This window comes from Vicia villosa, linkage group LG1 (genome assembly GCF_029867415.1).
Source record: "Vicia villosa cultivar HV-30 ecotype Madison, WI linkage group LG1, Vvil1.0, whole genome shotgun sequence".
NCBI classification, from domain to species: Eukaryota; Viridiplantae; Streptophyta; class Magnoliopsida; order Fabales; family Fabaceae; genus Vicia; species Vicia villosa.
Window position 1 is genome coordinate 240,023,242 of NC_081180.1, and position 16,794 is coordinate 240,040,035.

Sequence of the window (16,794 nt, forward strand, 5' to 3'; positions counted from 1 at the left end):
TGTGGATCAACTCCCACGTGGAGCGGATGTTTTAAACATGGTGGACATACGGGCTTTAGGACCCAAAACGTAGGGTCGACTCAGTGGAAATAGGTCGGTTTGACTCAGCCTTGTGGAATTTGGGTTATTCTAACAATAATAGTGGGACCCAGTTGGAGATAAACGTTACTGAACCACATCTTTTGCAGAAAGCTAGCAGAGTTTCCTCTCTTTTTGAAAGCAATGATTCAGTGCCAGATGGAGATGTAGTTTTTGCCCCAATTTATTTTTTCCCTTCTGACCGCTATCAATCGAAGACGAGGTTTAATCAACTAAAATCCTCAGACGCGGAATCATGCCCTTCCAGCAATGGTGTTGATCCGGTACCTGAGTTTTCATCCTCTCCTATTATTGTTCATTTCTTCCTCTTAGAAGGTCTGTGATTTTGAGTGGGGGAAATTGTTCATTAGTTGGTTCTGAGGGTGTTAAGAGGAATCTGGTGATTAGAAAATGAGGTGTTTCTGTGACTGGTAGAGCTTCTTCTGTGGGCGGTTCGGTTTTTTTGGTCGATTCGGTTTATGGTGAAATTTCTGATACAAGTCTGGAACTAGGAAATAATAGGTTTTGGGCTAAGGGGAGAGAGAAGGTGGCTTCAAAATTATGGGATAGGGCCGCAACTTATGGTATGGAGGGAGGGGTATCAAAGGATTCTTTGGTTGAAGCGATAAAATCTTTGGAAAACAGAGATACGGTCTGCAATAATAAGAAGGTTGGGCATACAGGAGGTGAATCATGAATTTACTATCTTACAATGTTAGAGGGTTGGGGAGTTCTCTCAAGAGGAAGCAGATTAGTGGTTTGTTACGGAAAGAAGGTTTTGAATTTTTTCTCTTTCAGGAATCGAAGATAATTCATATGCAGGATCGACTGGTGTTTGAGTTGTGGGGAGGTACGGAGGTGGAGTGGTCTTTTAAACCGTCGATTGATAACTCTGAAGGGTTGACCACGCTTTAGAAGAAGGGATGTTTTTCTTCTCTCTTTAGTTTTATGGGAGAAGGTTTTTTGGGGGTGTGTGGGGTTTGGAAATATTTGTTGGTCTATATAGTAAATGTGTATTCTTCTTGTTATCTTGTTAAGAAGAGAAGACTATGGAGAGAGTTGGAGGATTGTAAAAGGAGGTTTCCGTCGGGTGAATGGATCTAAGGGGGGTGATATCAATGCAATTAGAGTTGAGTATGAATGGAAGAGTTTGAATAGTTTGGTGAATAGGCGTAAGATGTAGGAATTTAATGCCTTTATTGAGAATTTTGAAGTGATAGATCCTTCTCCTATTAGGAGGAATTTCACTTGGTTTAGCTTGGACGAGAAAGCCATGAGTCATCTAGATAGATTTTTGCTTTCGGATCGTCTAATTGAGGCTTGGAAGGTGGGGGGTCAGGTGGTGGATTCTAGAGATCTTTCGGACCATTGTCACATTTGGAATAAAACTGGTTCCTTCGATTGGGGTCCTAAGCCCTTCAAATTCATCAATTGTTAGACTAAACATGAGGATTTTTTTGCTCTTGCAGAAAGTAGTTGGAGGGCTTTTGAGATTTACGGAAAATCGATCTTTTCTTTCAAGGAAAAACTTAAGTTGAGGGGCAAGTTAAGAAAGTGGAATGTGGAGGTGTTTGGCTTTTTGAATCTTGAGGTGGAGAATGCCATAAAAGAGTTGAATGATCTTGATGTGTTAGCGTCGGGGTCTAATTTGTTGGATTTAACGGAGATGGTAGCTAGAAGATCTTTCGCCTCTTCTATTTCTGTTCTTGTTGATGGTAGTCCAACTCGAGAATTTTTGGTTTCTAGAGGGTTAAGTCAAGGAGATCCCATTTCTCCTTAACTTTTCTTGTTGGTTGCGGAGGGCTTGACGGGTATGGTGAAGGTGGCTTCTTCTTTAGGGGATTTCAAAGGCTTTAGTGTAGATGATCATAATCATTTTGAGATCCTTCAATTTGCCGATGATACTATTTTGATTGGGGAGGACTCGTGGAACAATCTATGGACTTTTAAGGCCATCCTTAGAGGTTTTGAACTTGTATCCGATTTTCCTGTTAACTTGAACAAAAGTCGAATTTTTGGTGTGAATCTTGATTCGGATTTTATTCAACTCGGGTCTACTTTTCTTAATTGTGAGATTGGCTCGTCGTCTTTTGTCTTTCTTGGGATTCGGTTGGTATCAATCCTAGAAGGTGTGCGGTTTGGAGACCGGTAGTTTTGAGAATAAGAATACAAATTGGAAGATGGCGTAATAGACAACTTTTGATTAGCAGGAGGGTTATTCTCTTGAATTCTATTTTGTATAGTATTCCAATTTTTTCTTTTCTTTCTATAAGGCACTGAAAACCATTATTAAGGAGATCATTTTGATTCAACGGTCCTTCAAAGAGGAAAAGAAGAAGATTAGTTGGATTAGATGAAATAAAGTGTGTCTTCCAAAACAAGAAGGGGGGCTTGGTGTAAAGCATTGTGGGAAGTTCAATTTTGCGCTTCTTAGTAAGTGGAAGTGGTGCATTTTGAACAAGGAGAACTCTTTATGGACTAAAATTTTTCTTGCAGGTATGGTGACATTCAAAGAGCAATGCTTAAAGATACATCTTTTCATTCCTGCCATAAAGTTTCGCCTTGGTGGAGAGACCTTTCTGCAATTGGTTGTGCGGATTTGGATTCGTTGCCAAATTGGTTAAAATCTTCTATTTCTTGCAAACTTAGGATGTGATTATTTATGGAATTTTGGTTTGATGCTTGGTTAGTGTAATACGGTGGGAGAACTGACTTTTAAAATGTTGCGGATAGCAAGAGTCGCCACCGACTTTTATTTTATCCAATTGGAAAGGCAAAAATAACAGGAAAGACCTTAGAAAAGACTTTGAGTTCGGGGGGTAGGTTATACAAAGCGAAGGTGTAAGCACCCTTTGCATCCATGGTTATCCATGGGCTCTTAATTGCTTAGCTCACTTGTTTGTTTGAAAAGAAAGTGTAGTGTGTGTATAGTAAAGTTTTGAATAAGGACTTTAGCTTGTAAAATAAGCGTAGTCTTTTTTAATTGATTTGAAAAAAAAGAGTGGGAAAAGTATTTTTGATTTGAATTTGAAAAGAGCAAGCATTTAAGAGTATCTACCCTAAGTTTAATTTTTCTGTTCTTTAAGACTTTTGTTTGAAAGGGCTATCCATACCATAAGGAGGGTAGGTAGTCCTTTCATCGGATTTGAAAAGGGTCATCGAGGGTTATCGTTCGCCATAAGACTGTCCCTACCATAAAGAGGGCAGGTAGTCTTTAGGGAAGGATATAATAGTCATTTTAGGCAACCATTAAGGATACCTTAGCAATCGAAAGGGACTATCATCATTAATCGTAGGCAACCTCGAGGGACAAGATCATATATTTGTAGGCAACATCGAAGGGACTTATGATCTTTTGATGATGATTATGAACTGAGGGCAAAATTTTCTAAGGCATCCTCGTATTCGAGGGACTTGACTATTCTGTTTAAATCGAAAGGCAACAGACAGCATAAGAAGGGTTACTATTAAAGGTGTGTGTGTGCCACAATCAAGTGATTCAGTTCGGATATTTTATCTTGTATAAGTTAGTGATTCTACATTCAATTCATGGTTTTCACTCCCTAAATTACTAACCACGCAGTTAAAATAAAATAAAGGCAAAAATAAAAGTTCCTACGCTATTACAAGGCCTTGGGGCAGTTACATAATAGAGGAAGAATGGAGCGCAAAAATAAAAAACCTAACTATTACAAAAAAACCTTGCAAGTCTATACACATTTTCTAGAATTTAAATGGCAAAAAATAAATAATTAAATAAATAGCATAAAATAAATAAAGAAATAAAAGCAGAAATTAAATAAAGCATTCGACAATCATTGGAGTTTTTGAGATGAGAAAATAAATTCGCGCGTTTAAAAAAAATGATGGTTAGAGGTATTTGTGGTGATAAATTCTAAATCTCGAAGGTTAACCTAAAATTAAATTAATTAGCCTAAAAATAATTATTAGCCTAAAAATAAATTAATTATCCTAAAGTAATTATTAGCCTAAAATTAAATTAATTAGCCTAAAAATAATTATTAGCCTAAAAATAAATTAATTATCCTAAAGTAATTATTAGCCTAAAAATAAATTAATTAGCCTAAAAATAAAGAATGTAAACTCCTAACCCTAATTCATGAAAATGGACAACATCTACCTATTATATATATTTTAGGGTTAATGGTTAAAAAAAGAGATTTTACCAAGGTTTTCAAGGGCAATGAAGCAAACAAATAAGTGTAAGGAAGAATTGACACTGCTCCCCTTTGGCCAAAGGAGGTACCTGCAAAAATAAGATAATAATAAGAATAAAAATATTAGTAATAGTAATAATAATAACACAAGAAAAGAATTGGGGTTTAGTAAATTAAATTATGGACAAAATTACGAATAACCTTGATTTGGCCAAATACCAAAAAGGTTTTTGGCTAAATATGAATAACCTTGATTTGGCCAAATACCAAAAGGTTTTTGTCCAAAAAAGCAATTGGGGTACCATCCACTTGGTCAATCCATAGAAAACCTGTTCATAAACCAACGCAATGTTACGGTTAAGAAAACAAATGGAAAAATAGAAAAGTGATTAAAATAAAATCAAAAAAATATAAAACCTGATTATAAATAAAATAAAATAAGAACACGAAACTATAATTTTTTTTAGATTTTTTTGAAAATATGAAAATAGAAATTAAATCAAATAAAATAGAAAAAAGAGGAATTTGCGATTTTGAGGGTCGAAGTAAGGGTTAGAATTGTTAGTCCTATTTATCATCATGAATTAGGTTAGAAGAAAAATAATTATAGTAAAACTATGGACCAAATCAAAGCCCAAAAATCAATTTGTTTTAATTCTAATAAAAAATCAAATCAAAATTAATTTAATAAGATTGACTTGTTCCCTAAGTTATAAGAAGTGCTAAAAATAGGACAAATAAGATTAAAAACTTCTTTTTTTTGGATTTTTTGAATATTTTATGATTTTTGGTGATTTTTTTGACTAAAAATGCATAAAAAGTTAAAATTGCGTATTTTAAAAAATGCCTATTTAATTAATACGAAAATTAAAAATAAAATGATAAAAAATGATTTTTTTTATTTTTTAATATAAATGAAAATAAAATTAAAACTATAGTTAGAAACAAATAAAAAAGTGTTAGATAGGATTAGAACCCGAGACTTTGTACTTGCAAGCCTTACCTTCTTACCAATTGCACTATATTATTTGTTTGAAATAAAAGCCAATTGAAAGCATATGAAGCATGGGAAAACATTTTGCTATTTATTAAAATATAAATAGATTAAGAGTAAATTATTATATTTTAAAATAGACTTTAAATTGAATATTTATAAAACTCAAGACGTCAATGTGAAGACCTTCCTATATTTGAATTCAAAAACATTTTAATCGCGACAAATAACTTTGATTTAGCTAACAAGATTGGTCAAGGTGGTTTTGGTTCAGTGTATAAGGTAAATTGTCTTGTGAATTTTTTACCTTTTATTAATATTTTGGATTATATTATACTCTTTTCATTCCTTTTGGAAAACATCTTTAGGGGGAATTGCCCGATGGATTAGAAATAGCAGTGAAAAGGCTATCGAAAACTTCAGGACAAGGGTTAGAAGAATTTATGAATGAAGTGATTGTAATTTCAAAGCTTCAACATCGAAATCTTGTAAGACTTTTAGGTTGTTGCGTCGAAGGGGAAGAAAAGATGTTGGTCTACGAGTACATGTCTAATAATAGTTTAGACTTTTATCTTTTCGGTAAGTACTTCTTAAATTGTTCTTCCTTGTTTGTGTTTGGGATGAATTAATTTTGAATATAAAAAAAAACTAGTATAGTAGTAACCCCAATGAGTAGTAATTACATAAATGAGTTAGTTATAACTACCAAACCACTATATTAACAAAATTTTACACAACTTAAGATTGATTAACTCACAACATGCTTCCTTAAATAGTAATTAATTATGCAATATTTTTCATTTCTTATCCTTCATATAAGAGAATATGGCTTTTTTTTCATGTCTAAATTGAGTGTATAAAGTGAAAAGAAAGTATGAAAATAGTTTTTTATTTGAATTATGTAAAATCATGTTAAGTGACCAAAAGTGGAATTTAGCCTATTTTTTAAATGTTTTTTCAGATCCAATACAAAAACAGGTTTTAGATTGGCAAAAACGATCATACATAATTGAAGGAATCTCCCGAGGATTGCTTTATCTTCACCGAGATTCAAGATTAAGAATAATACACCGAGATTTGAAGCTAAGTAATATTTTGTTGGATGGGGATTTGAATCCAAAAATATCAGACTTTGGCATGGCTAAAATCTTTGGAGGAACCGAAAATGAGGGAAATACAAGAAGAATCATGGGAACATAGTAAGCATACTTTTTATATATGTATATAGTTTAAAAGTCATATTATATTACATTATGCCATGGTATATAGTTGTTTTGATACTGAAATTAAAATGCAGTGGATATATGTCTCCTGAATATGCAATGGGAGGATTATTTTCAGAAAAATCAGATGTATTTAGCTTTGGAGTTATGCTCCTCGAAATAATAAGTGGTAAAAAAAATACAAGTTTCTATAATCACGAAGAAGCAATCAGCCTTTTAGGATACGTAAGTCTTTCTAAATTAAGTAAATTCATATTTTGATTCGTATTAAGATAATGATAATAACCTTCTTTGTTTGATTTTTTTTAGGTATGGAAACTATGGAAGGAAGGGGAGACAGTATCTTTGATAGATTCAGAAATATATAATCCAAATAATGTGGATCACGTTTTAAGATGCATTCATATTGGACTTCTTTGTGTGCAAGAAACTGCAAAGGAGAGACCTACCATGACAAAAGTTGTTTCAATGCTTAATAATGATATTGATAAATTTCCTTGTCCATGTCAACCTGCATTCGTTGAAAGACAAATTGAGGATAGAGGAGAATCATCTCAACAAATTCGTGTCTTGAGTTCGTTGAATGATGTCACTGTCACAAGCTTGCATGGCAGGTAATTAGAGGACACATACGATGCCATGGTTGAAATAACTACATTTTCTTAGCGATGACAATATTGGTTCCTTAAGAATTTAAACTAATATAGATTTTTATGGTAAATATCTCTTAAATCTATCTGCCTAAGCAACAAGACATGTACGCTTGGCTGTAGTGTAGAATGATTATTGTTGAAAATATGAGTGTGACAATGAATGGAATGAGGAAAAATGATTGAGTAATGATTAGTAATCATTTTCGGACTAATATACTCACTATTATAAGTCCAGATATAAGATGCTCCTCCATTTGTCTTTGTTAAAAGTTCAAACAAATATATTGCTTATGGACGGTTCATATGGATCTCTAATAAAAGCCTAAAGTTGTTCATAGAATATCTCAAATTATTAAACCAAAAATAAAGTAAATTGGTCCAATGCGACTTTTCTAAGGGATATTACGTTATTCTTTTCTTGTAAAAGACACATTAATTGACACCGTGATTTTAAATTGTGGCTACGGATGCAATTGTGATTGCATATGTTATGAATCATGATTGTGGCTATTGCAGTTGTTGTAATGCCCATGCGGCTATTGCAAGGTAATTTCTATTAGAGTACATGATTTTAAAGGGGTTATATATACTTCTCGAAGATAATAATCTTAACTCAAATATTAATGTTGACAATTTTATTAAACCTTTTCTTTTGAATTGTGATAAAGTTTAAGGTTTGTATTCATGAGATTTAGATGATAACTTTGAATTTATTGTGAATGTTGCAAGTCTTAGATAAAATGATATGAAAGTGTAAGTATATATTTATGAGGTTTAGAAATAGATGGAAATATATGTGACTCAATATTTAGATAAATAATACTTAAAATTTTAAGTACAAATTTTTGTGCAATTTTCATAAGAAGTTGATCTAGTAGATTGATTTATAGGCGATGAAAATTGGGCTAATCAATTATGTTAGAAAGTGAGGATGTAGTAAGAATCTCAATGTAATTGTGTATGACATTTTATTGAAAATGAAATAGATATGTGATATGAAATGGTGTAATATATCTTGATCGAAGTAACCAATGACCAAAATGGATCATCAATGAGTTTTATGTCATTAAACTTCGGTTGAGTGCAGTCGGTATGTTGGTGTCACAGTTCTTGAGCCGGTTTTGAATGGAGTGAGGACAGGTCATGGGAATGGTAAGCGGAGTCTGGCTGGGATTTCTGGAAGCGTTTCAGAGGAAGAATCTGGTGCTGCTGCAAATGTTTGCGGGCAGTCTGTGGTGTTGAAACAGGTGGCAGAACCGACTGCTTCTTCTCAATCCAGGGTCGCGTGTACTCTGGCTTGCGAGGGCGTGAATGCAGGAAAGAAAAAGGTGAGATACAAGTTGGTTGATGAAATAGGGGCTGGTTCCAATAGAGGTACGGCTGGGGGGTAGAAATTCCTGCTCGATAACAGTGGGAAATTTATGGGCAATTCTGTTTTGGCTAAGGGTGGTGATAGCAAAGGAAGTTTTTTAGTGTGCTAAGGCAATCAATTGGAGGAGTCGGACATATGTAGGAACAATGGGAGGCAATGGGAATTTCTCAAGAGGGACGTCGGGGATCAGTTATGGGAGGCTATTGTGGCTTTGGGCGTTGTTGATGAGAAAGGAAGGAGCAATCTTGTGAATAGGATTGAGGAGTTGGAAAAGGAGCGAGAGGGACGGTTGATTAGAAGGAAGGAGCAAAATAACATGGGAAAATGATTATAGGTTCCTTGAACATTAGAGGGGGAGCAAATTCGCTCAAAAGGAGGAGAATTAATTCTTTGATCGAGAAAGGAAAGGCGGATGTCTTTTTAATACAAGAAACTAAAATAACCAATATGAATGAGGATATAGCTAAGAGTTTTTGGAGACATCCGGATCTAGGATTCTCTTTTTCTAATTCGGTGGGAAGATCGGGCGGTTTGATTATATTATGGAAGAAAAGTAATTTGGATGTTCTCCTTAGCTTTAAAGGGGAAGGTTTCTTGGGAATGAAAGTTTTTTGGAAGGAGAATTTTTATTATGTTGTGAATGTGTATTCTTCTTGTGATTTAAGTAAGAAGAAGGCTTTGTGGGAGAAATTAATTGATTTGATGAGTTTGTATAGAGATGGGGAATGGATCCTAGGAGGTGACTTTAATGCAATTAAGAATGATAGAGAAAGAAAAGGGAGAGCGGGGGGGAGTAACAAAAAGGAGACGGAGCTTTTTGCAGATTTCATTCTCAAGAGTTCCTTGATTGATACTCCTTGTAAAGGGAAGAAATTTTCGTGGTATAGTGGAGATGGTAAGTCGATGAGTAGGATTGATCATTTCTTAGTATCCAATACGGTGGTTAATCGATGGGAGGTCATTGGTCAAATGATAGGGGAGAGAGACATTTTGGACCATTGTCCTATATGGATAATGTCGGATAAATTGGATTGGGGGCCGAAACCGTTCAAGTTCAACAATGAATGGTTTTCTTTTGATTATTTTCTCCCTTTTGTTGAAAAGGAGTGGAAGCTTTTGAAGGTGGAAGGTAGAGGCGACTTCATTTTGAAAGAAAAGCTAAGGCTTTTAAAAGATAAACTCAAGAAGTGGAACAAGGAAGTCTTTGGTAAGATCGACTTGGACATAGCGGAAGGTGTTTTGGGTATTAACCAAGCCGATGAGAGGTTAGTGGATTTTCCTAATGCCAATTCTTTGTTGTCTTTAGACGAGAATGTGGAGGCTAGAAAACGGGCGACAAGTTGTTTTTGGCGGAACTTGAGGATTAAAGAGAACATGCTTCTTCAAAAATCTAGTTTGAAGTGGATAAAGGAGGGAGATGCGAATAGTGGCATTTTTCATAAGGTGATAAAGAAAAGTAGACGTCATAATCATTTAGGTCCGATTCGTGTTTCGGGAGGTATGGTGGAGGAGGTTCGGGAGGAGGTTTTCAAGCACTTCGGGAAAAAGTTCATTGAAACGGAAGAGGCTAGACCGGTGTTAGACGGTATTTCTTTCAATTCTATTAGTTTGGTGGAGGCAAGGGATATTGAGAAACCTTTTCTTGAAAGTGAGATTAAGGAGGCGGTGTGGGAGTGTGGTGATTCTAAGAGTCCAGGGCCGGATGGGTATTCTTTTCTTTTCATCAAGAAATGTTGGAGTTTTATTAAAGAAGATTTCATCAATTTCTTTAATTATTTCTATCTTGGTAGACCCATATCTAAGGTAATCACTTCCTCTTTTTTAACTTTAATTTCAAAGTCCAATAATCCTATTGAATTAGATGATTATAGGCCCATTTGCCTTGTGGGTTGTTTATACAAAGTGGTTGCGAAGCTTTTGGCGGGAAGACTAAAAGCTGTGCTTAATTCGATTATTTCACCGTGCCAAAGTGCTTTTGTCCCCGGTAGGTTTATGTTGGATGGAGTGGTGGTGGCGAATGAGGTTGTGGATTATGCGAGAAAGGAAGGTAAAGAGTGCATTTTATTTAAGGTGGACTTTGAGAAAGCTTATGACAAGGTGAGTTGGAGCTGTTTGAGATACATGCTTACAAAAATGGGTTTTGGCACTAAGTGGTTGACATGGATGGAATTATTAGTGTTCAATAGTAATATGTCCGTGTTGGTGAATGGGTGTCCAACGAAGGAGTTTGAGGTGAAGAGAGGTTTGAGACAATGTGATCCCCTTTCTCCGTTCCTCTTCGTGGTTGTGGCGGAGGGTCTAGCGGGGCTTGTCAAAAAATCAATCGAGGTGGGGGAATTCCAAAGTTTTAAGATGAATGGCTCTTGTATGGTGGATATGCTTCAATTTACGGATGAAACTTTGATAGTAGGTGAGAGTAATTGGAAACATGTGTGGGCTTTAAGAGCGGTGCTTTGGGCGTTTGAACTTGTGTCGGGTCTTGGAATTAACTACCACAAGAGTAAGTTAATTGGTATTAATGCTAATCATCATTTCTTGGAAGCGGTTTCTCATTTCTTTTCTTGCAAAATAGAAGATAGCAATTTTTATTTTCTTGGTATTCCCATTGGGTATAACCCGAGGAAAGAAGCTACTTGGAACCCTCTCTTATCAAAATTAAAGAATCGTTTGGAAGGGTGGACGAATCGTTTTCTAAACTTGGCCGGTAGGATTACTCTTTTAAAGTCCGTGTTAAGTTCCTTGGCTATTTTCACCTTATCCTTTTACAAGATGCCGAGAAAGGTGACAAAGAAGTTGTCTAGTATTCAAAGTAAATTTTTGTGGGGAGGTGTGGAGGAAAGAAGGAGAATCCATTGGGTCAAGTGGGAAGATGTTACTCTTCTGATACAAAAAGGGGGGTTAGGCGTCAAAAACTTGCATTTTTTCAATTTAGCTCTTCTTAACAAGTGGAGATGGCGGATTATCCAAGGGCAAGATTGTTTATGGTTTAAAGTCTTGAATATGCGGTATGGTGATATAGCTTCCAAATCTTTCGGGGGAGGGGGAGATTCAAAAGTGACCTCTAAATGTTCGACTTGGTGGAGGGACGTGTTAAAAATCATTTATTCTTCTTCTCTTGATCCTATTTTTGAATTTTGTAGGTTTTCCATTCATAATGGTTTTTCAACTCCTTTTTGGGAAGCTAGGTGGTTGTTTGATCTCTCCTTGAAAGAATTATTTCCGGATTTATATGAGATTTCTCGTTTGAAGTTTGTCTTCGTGGCGGCCATGGGAGGGTGGAAGGATGGAGATCGGTTATGGGGAGATTTTGGTGTTTCGGAGGGAGAGGCGGGCGTGTGTGGTTTGGAGGCGAGATTGGCGGATTTTAAAGGGAGGGTGGAGGGGTTTAGAGGTTGGAAGGAGGGAAAGGATTCCGTTACTTGGAAGCACCCCGAAGACAAGACTTTTTCGGTTGCTTCTTGTTACAATTTCTATAACAACCTTCGTATTTGTTATGGTCCTCCTAATAGGCATGATGGAGCTTTTGGTTGTTGTGGAAATTGGAAGTTCCTTTCAAAATCAAAGCCTTCGGTTGGAGATTATTTCTTAATAGACTTCCGACAAAAGACTTGTTGAAGAATCGAGGTATTTCTTTTCCTTTGGATGATTTAAAGTGCATGTTTTGTGGTGTTTGCTTGGAAACTAGTAATCATTTATTCTTTGATTGTTGGGTGGTGAAAAATATTTGGAAAGAGGTAGCGTTTTGGGTTGGTAAAGGGGATACGATAGAAGATGAGTGTTTGTCGAATTTTATGGATTGGCACTCCTATTTTCATAGCAAAAATGTTAAAGTTAGGAAGTTGGGGGTGGTTTGGCTAGCTACCACTTGGATTATATGGTTGGTTAGGAATGGAAGTTGTTTTCGGAAGGATGCTTGGAGTATGAATAATACCGTTTGGAACATTAAGCATTTGGTTTGGAGGTGGTCATTTTGCGGGAAAATTACTCACCCCAATTACTCTTTCTACGATTTTTGTATGGAGCCTTTGCACTTTATGTCGTAGTGGTAATTGGACTTGTAATTTCGCTTTTTGTCGGATTATCCCGTTTCTCTGTGTAAACAGGTTGGAGAACCCTTAGTTCTCCGTTTTATATATATCTTGCTTAAAAAAAAAACTTAAGGTGTATTGATGTTTTGAATGTATCAAATTCAAAATGTTAATCATTATATACAATAGAAAACTAAGTTGAATTTTAAGAACCCTCAAGTTCTTGTGGAGGGTAGGATAAACATTAATTTCCTCATCAAGTCTCCAAAATTTCGAGAACGAATATTTTTTAACGAGAGGCATTCCATTGTTTTTACGCTGTTTACCTTGTAAAATTATAGTAAGTATAAGAAAAGTTATAAGTGATGTGGCAATTGAATCTTACAATAAATTTTTGGTCAAAAACATGATATTTTCTTGCACTTATAAAACGAAAAATGTCTTTTTTTTTTACAATCATTGAAATCGTTCTACATTATGGTTGTTAACATTCATTGCACATGCATTGATATTTAACTACTCATTTAATAAGTTGGAATTAACTTAAATTTTTGCCTTTTTAATCAAAGTTGAAATTGACCTAGATTAGGGTTGTAAATATTCATTGCACATGCATAGATTTTTAAGTTTCTCATTTACTATTGTTGAACTGCCCCTTAATTTTTTCCTTTTTAACAAATATTAGAATCTAAAAGTAAATAAAACATGATAAATGATTTTTTTTAATCAAGAGTGATATATATGATTTAATCCGAATTTCATAATCCATTTGAGCTCATGTTGGTTTAAAAAATATTATATATGAGTGCATCAATTAATATATTACAAATATAATATATTTTTTTCAATAAGCAAATGATATAAAAAATTACACTAAAAATAAGAGTGCAACCCTTACAACACAAAAATTCTAATTAAAGTTGAAACAGAACAACGGTAACTTGTACCAATCATATATTAATATATGAGTGCATCAATTAATATATTACTTTCCCTTTTACAAATAAGTTTTAAGGCACTCTAAATCATTCAACCTTAAGTTTCATTGCTGTAGTCTCAAAACGGGGAAAATATTGATACATAAAAAAAGTTTAACAAATTATAACTGATGAGAAAACACAATAAATTTTAACGTTATAATATAAATGTATCGGTTATATAAAACAAACAACATATAAGAAACAGGGCCATATAATTGAAAATTGACAAACAATAAAAAATGAAATAATGACATTATAATATTATTACTACACCATGAAAAATACACATATTCCAAAAATACAAACACATCCATACTCAAGTCCAGTTACAAACTCATCTTGCATCTAGCCAGCATTTTGAATAGGTAGGATTATGTAAGGTATTCTCAACATAATTTTCATCCAACTTTATTATGGCTCTTGTTGATGCTCTCCATGAACCAAAAAGTTTTTCATATTTTAGTGCATCTTGTCTTTTTAACAAGTTACAACCTATAGTTTTTGGAGGAAGAAAAACCAAACTCTCCAAAATTGTTGCTCTTTGTAAAATAATCTTTACTAACTCAAGTTTCGATGGGAGAAACTTAAAACTTCTCAACACAACATCTTTGAGACAAGAAAATTTGTGAATCCAGTTGTCAAGCAGATGTTTCTGATGCATTTCCCAATACATTCTAAGGTCAAGTTGGTATTCGTTTAGCTGCACATATAATTTAAATTCAAGCTCAATACAGAAAAACATAAATTACTCCATTTGTGAAACTACACTTACATTGTAGATTTTAAGGTCATATCAATCAATGATTAATAGTTATTATCAAGAAAGTAGTTTAAAATAATTAAAACTACTCACATCAATGTAAAGTTTTACCAAGGATGGGCATTTTTTGAGAAACATGGTAATATCATATGGATTGCAAAATATTGCCCCATCCATAAACAAATGAAGTTCCTTCAGATTTACAAAAAAATATTGTGTGTCTCGAAATTTTGTATCACGAGGGCTTACAACCAAACCCTAAAAAGAAATATGAATAAAGGCACAAGTTAATAAAAATGATTGATATATTGAACGCATAATATGTACGTACATTAATAAAAAAAATATATAGAAGGAATTGAAAATTAGAACAGAACAAACAAATATTAATATATACCTCAATAAGTAGATGTGTAGTGGTGAGAATTGAGACATGAGAGAGATCACTAACTAGAGATTCAAGATGAGTAGGTTGCATGTAGTTTTTGGAAGTTATAAAGTAAAAGATAGCCTCATACAATTGCATCCCTTGTTCAACTCGAACTACAACAACATTTCCATGGTAAAAAATTGAGCGAAGAGTTGGTGAATCAATTCTAATCTCTTCTAAATCCTGGCATCCATCGATTGTCAATTCTCTAAAATGTTTATTCTCTTTAGCAAATAAGATCAATTTCTTAATCCTAGAGCAATGGATCAAATCAATAATTTTAATCATTTTACAATTCTCAATCAACACGTTAAACACGTCTTCAGTCATGTCAAGGTTACATAGGTTTAATTTTTGAAGAAAGTGTAAGCCACATGGAAGTGTTGATAATTGAATCACACAATTAACGAGTTTTAGTGTTTTTAACTTTTGTAGCGCGTTAAAAACACTAAATTCTATTGTAAAACAAGATTGGTGAAAATGCAATTCAAGATTTTCTAAATCTTTTTTAATGCATATTTGTAACCATCTCCTAAGCAAAATTTCAATCCCAATAGGATTAATATGTAGCTGAAATATTTTAATTTCACCACCTTCGTGCGAATTGAAGACATGATCAACTATTGTCGCCAGTTTCAGTTGATTGTATCGTAAATAAAAATCTATACCAAACAATAAACAACGATTATAACACCAAGATCTTTTGTATCTAGTGGACAAAAATGATGAAGTAACAACTGCATCTTTGATGGGCAAGAAAGCTAAAATAGATTGAATGATATCCGGTGGAAGATAATTAGAAGATTGGTTTGGATCTTCAAAAATGATCATTGATAATAAAATTAAAGAAAATATTGATAAAAGAAATATGAACAATCTTGGATTGTTGAATTTTATAGGTCGGAATTAAATTGAAGAAATGAGAGATCGTGTTTCTTATAAATAGTGTTTAAGTGTTTAATTATTTGAAATATTCTAGAAATATTGATTATTAAAAAAAATATTAATTTTTTTTGGTTTGAGAAGGAAATAAAAAATCTTACCATCATTATTTGGTCAAGATTTTTTTTTACCTAATGTTTTTTAGATTCATGAATATTAAGTGGATTTCACGCTATTTTGTAATTTTTTAAGAAATTAATATTAGAAACAAAATATATATTGATAAATTAGTTAAAGTTATGCTTATTTAAAATTATTAAAAATATTGATTTTAATCTTTAAATGAAAATGTATTTTAATTATTAGTTAAACAACAATTTCTAATCCAAAAATACACAAGAGTAAAGTAATCCAAATAATAAGTAAAAAATACACAAGAATCAATTAATCCAAATAATAAGTAAATATTTTATTAATTAAAACAACCATTTAATTAGGTTGACATTGTTTACCATGATTAATTAAAAAAATATTGATTATTGGAAAAATATTGATTTTTTTTTGTTGAGAAGAAAATAAAAATCTTACCATCATTATTTGGTTAAGATTTTTTTTTTTTAGCTAATGTTGTCTAGATTCATTAATATTAAGCGGATTTCACCATATTTTGTAAATATTTTAAGAAATTAATATTAACAATAAAATATATATTGATGAATTATCTAAAGTTATGCTTATTTGAGATTATGGAAAATATTAATTTTAATCTTTAAATGAAAATTTATTTTAATTATAATTTAAACAAGGATTTCTAATAAAAAATACACAAGAATAAACTAATCCAAGTAATAAGTAAAAAAAATATAAAAGAATAAATTAATACAAATAATATGTAAATAATTTAATTAAAACAACCATTTAATTGGGTTGAGATTGTTAACCATGTAGAAATATTGATTATTAAAAAAATATTAAATTTTTTGGTTTGAGAAGGAAATAAAAATCTTACCATCATTATTTGGTCAAGATTCTTATTTATTTTTTGAGCTAATGTTTTCTAAATTCATGAATATTAAGCGGATTTCACCATATTTTATAAATATTTTAAGAAATTAATACTAACAAAATATATATTGATAAATTAGCTAAAGTTGTCCTTATTTGAGATTATTAAAAATATCAATTTTAATCTTTAAATGAAAATGTATTTTAATAT

The 16,794-nt window shown here is 32.9% G+C and overlaps 2 protein-coding genes across 2 annotated transcripts; one reads left to right on the plus strand and one right to left on the minus strand.

The window, feature by feature from the left end:
- Positions 1-1,891: 1,891 nt before the first annotated feature.
- On the plus strand, positions 1,892-7,290 carry LOC131597423 (G-type lectin S-receptor-like serine/threonine-protein kinase SD1-13). Its single transcript, XM_058870127.1, has 6 exons — positions 1,892-2,226; positions 5,421-5,532; positions 5,619-5,829; positions 6,212-6,449; positions 6,548-6,698; positions 6,783-7,290. The coding sequence occupies exons 1-6, from the start codon at positions 1,892-1,894 to the stop codon at positions 7,089-7,091; spliced, it is 1,356 nt and encodes a 451-aa protein (XP_058726110.1). The 3' UTR covers positions 7,092-7,290.
- A 6,550-nt stretch (positions 7,291-13,840) lies between these two features.
- Positions 13,841-15,026, minus strand: LOC131597435 (putative FBD-associated F-box protein At1g61330). The gene is made up of 3 exons (XM_058870137.1): positions 14,664-15,026; positions 14,360-14,524; positions 13,841-14,206 (listed from the first exon to the last, which is right to left on the minus strand). The coding sequence occupies exons 1-3, from the start codon at positions 15,024-15,026 to the stop codon at positions 13,841-13,843; spliced, it is 894 nt and encodes a 297-aa protein (XP_058726120.1).
- Between the last annotated feature and the right edge of the window lie 1,768 nt (positions 15,027-16,794).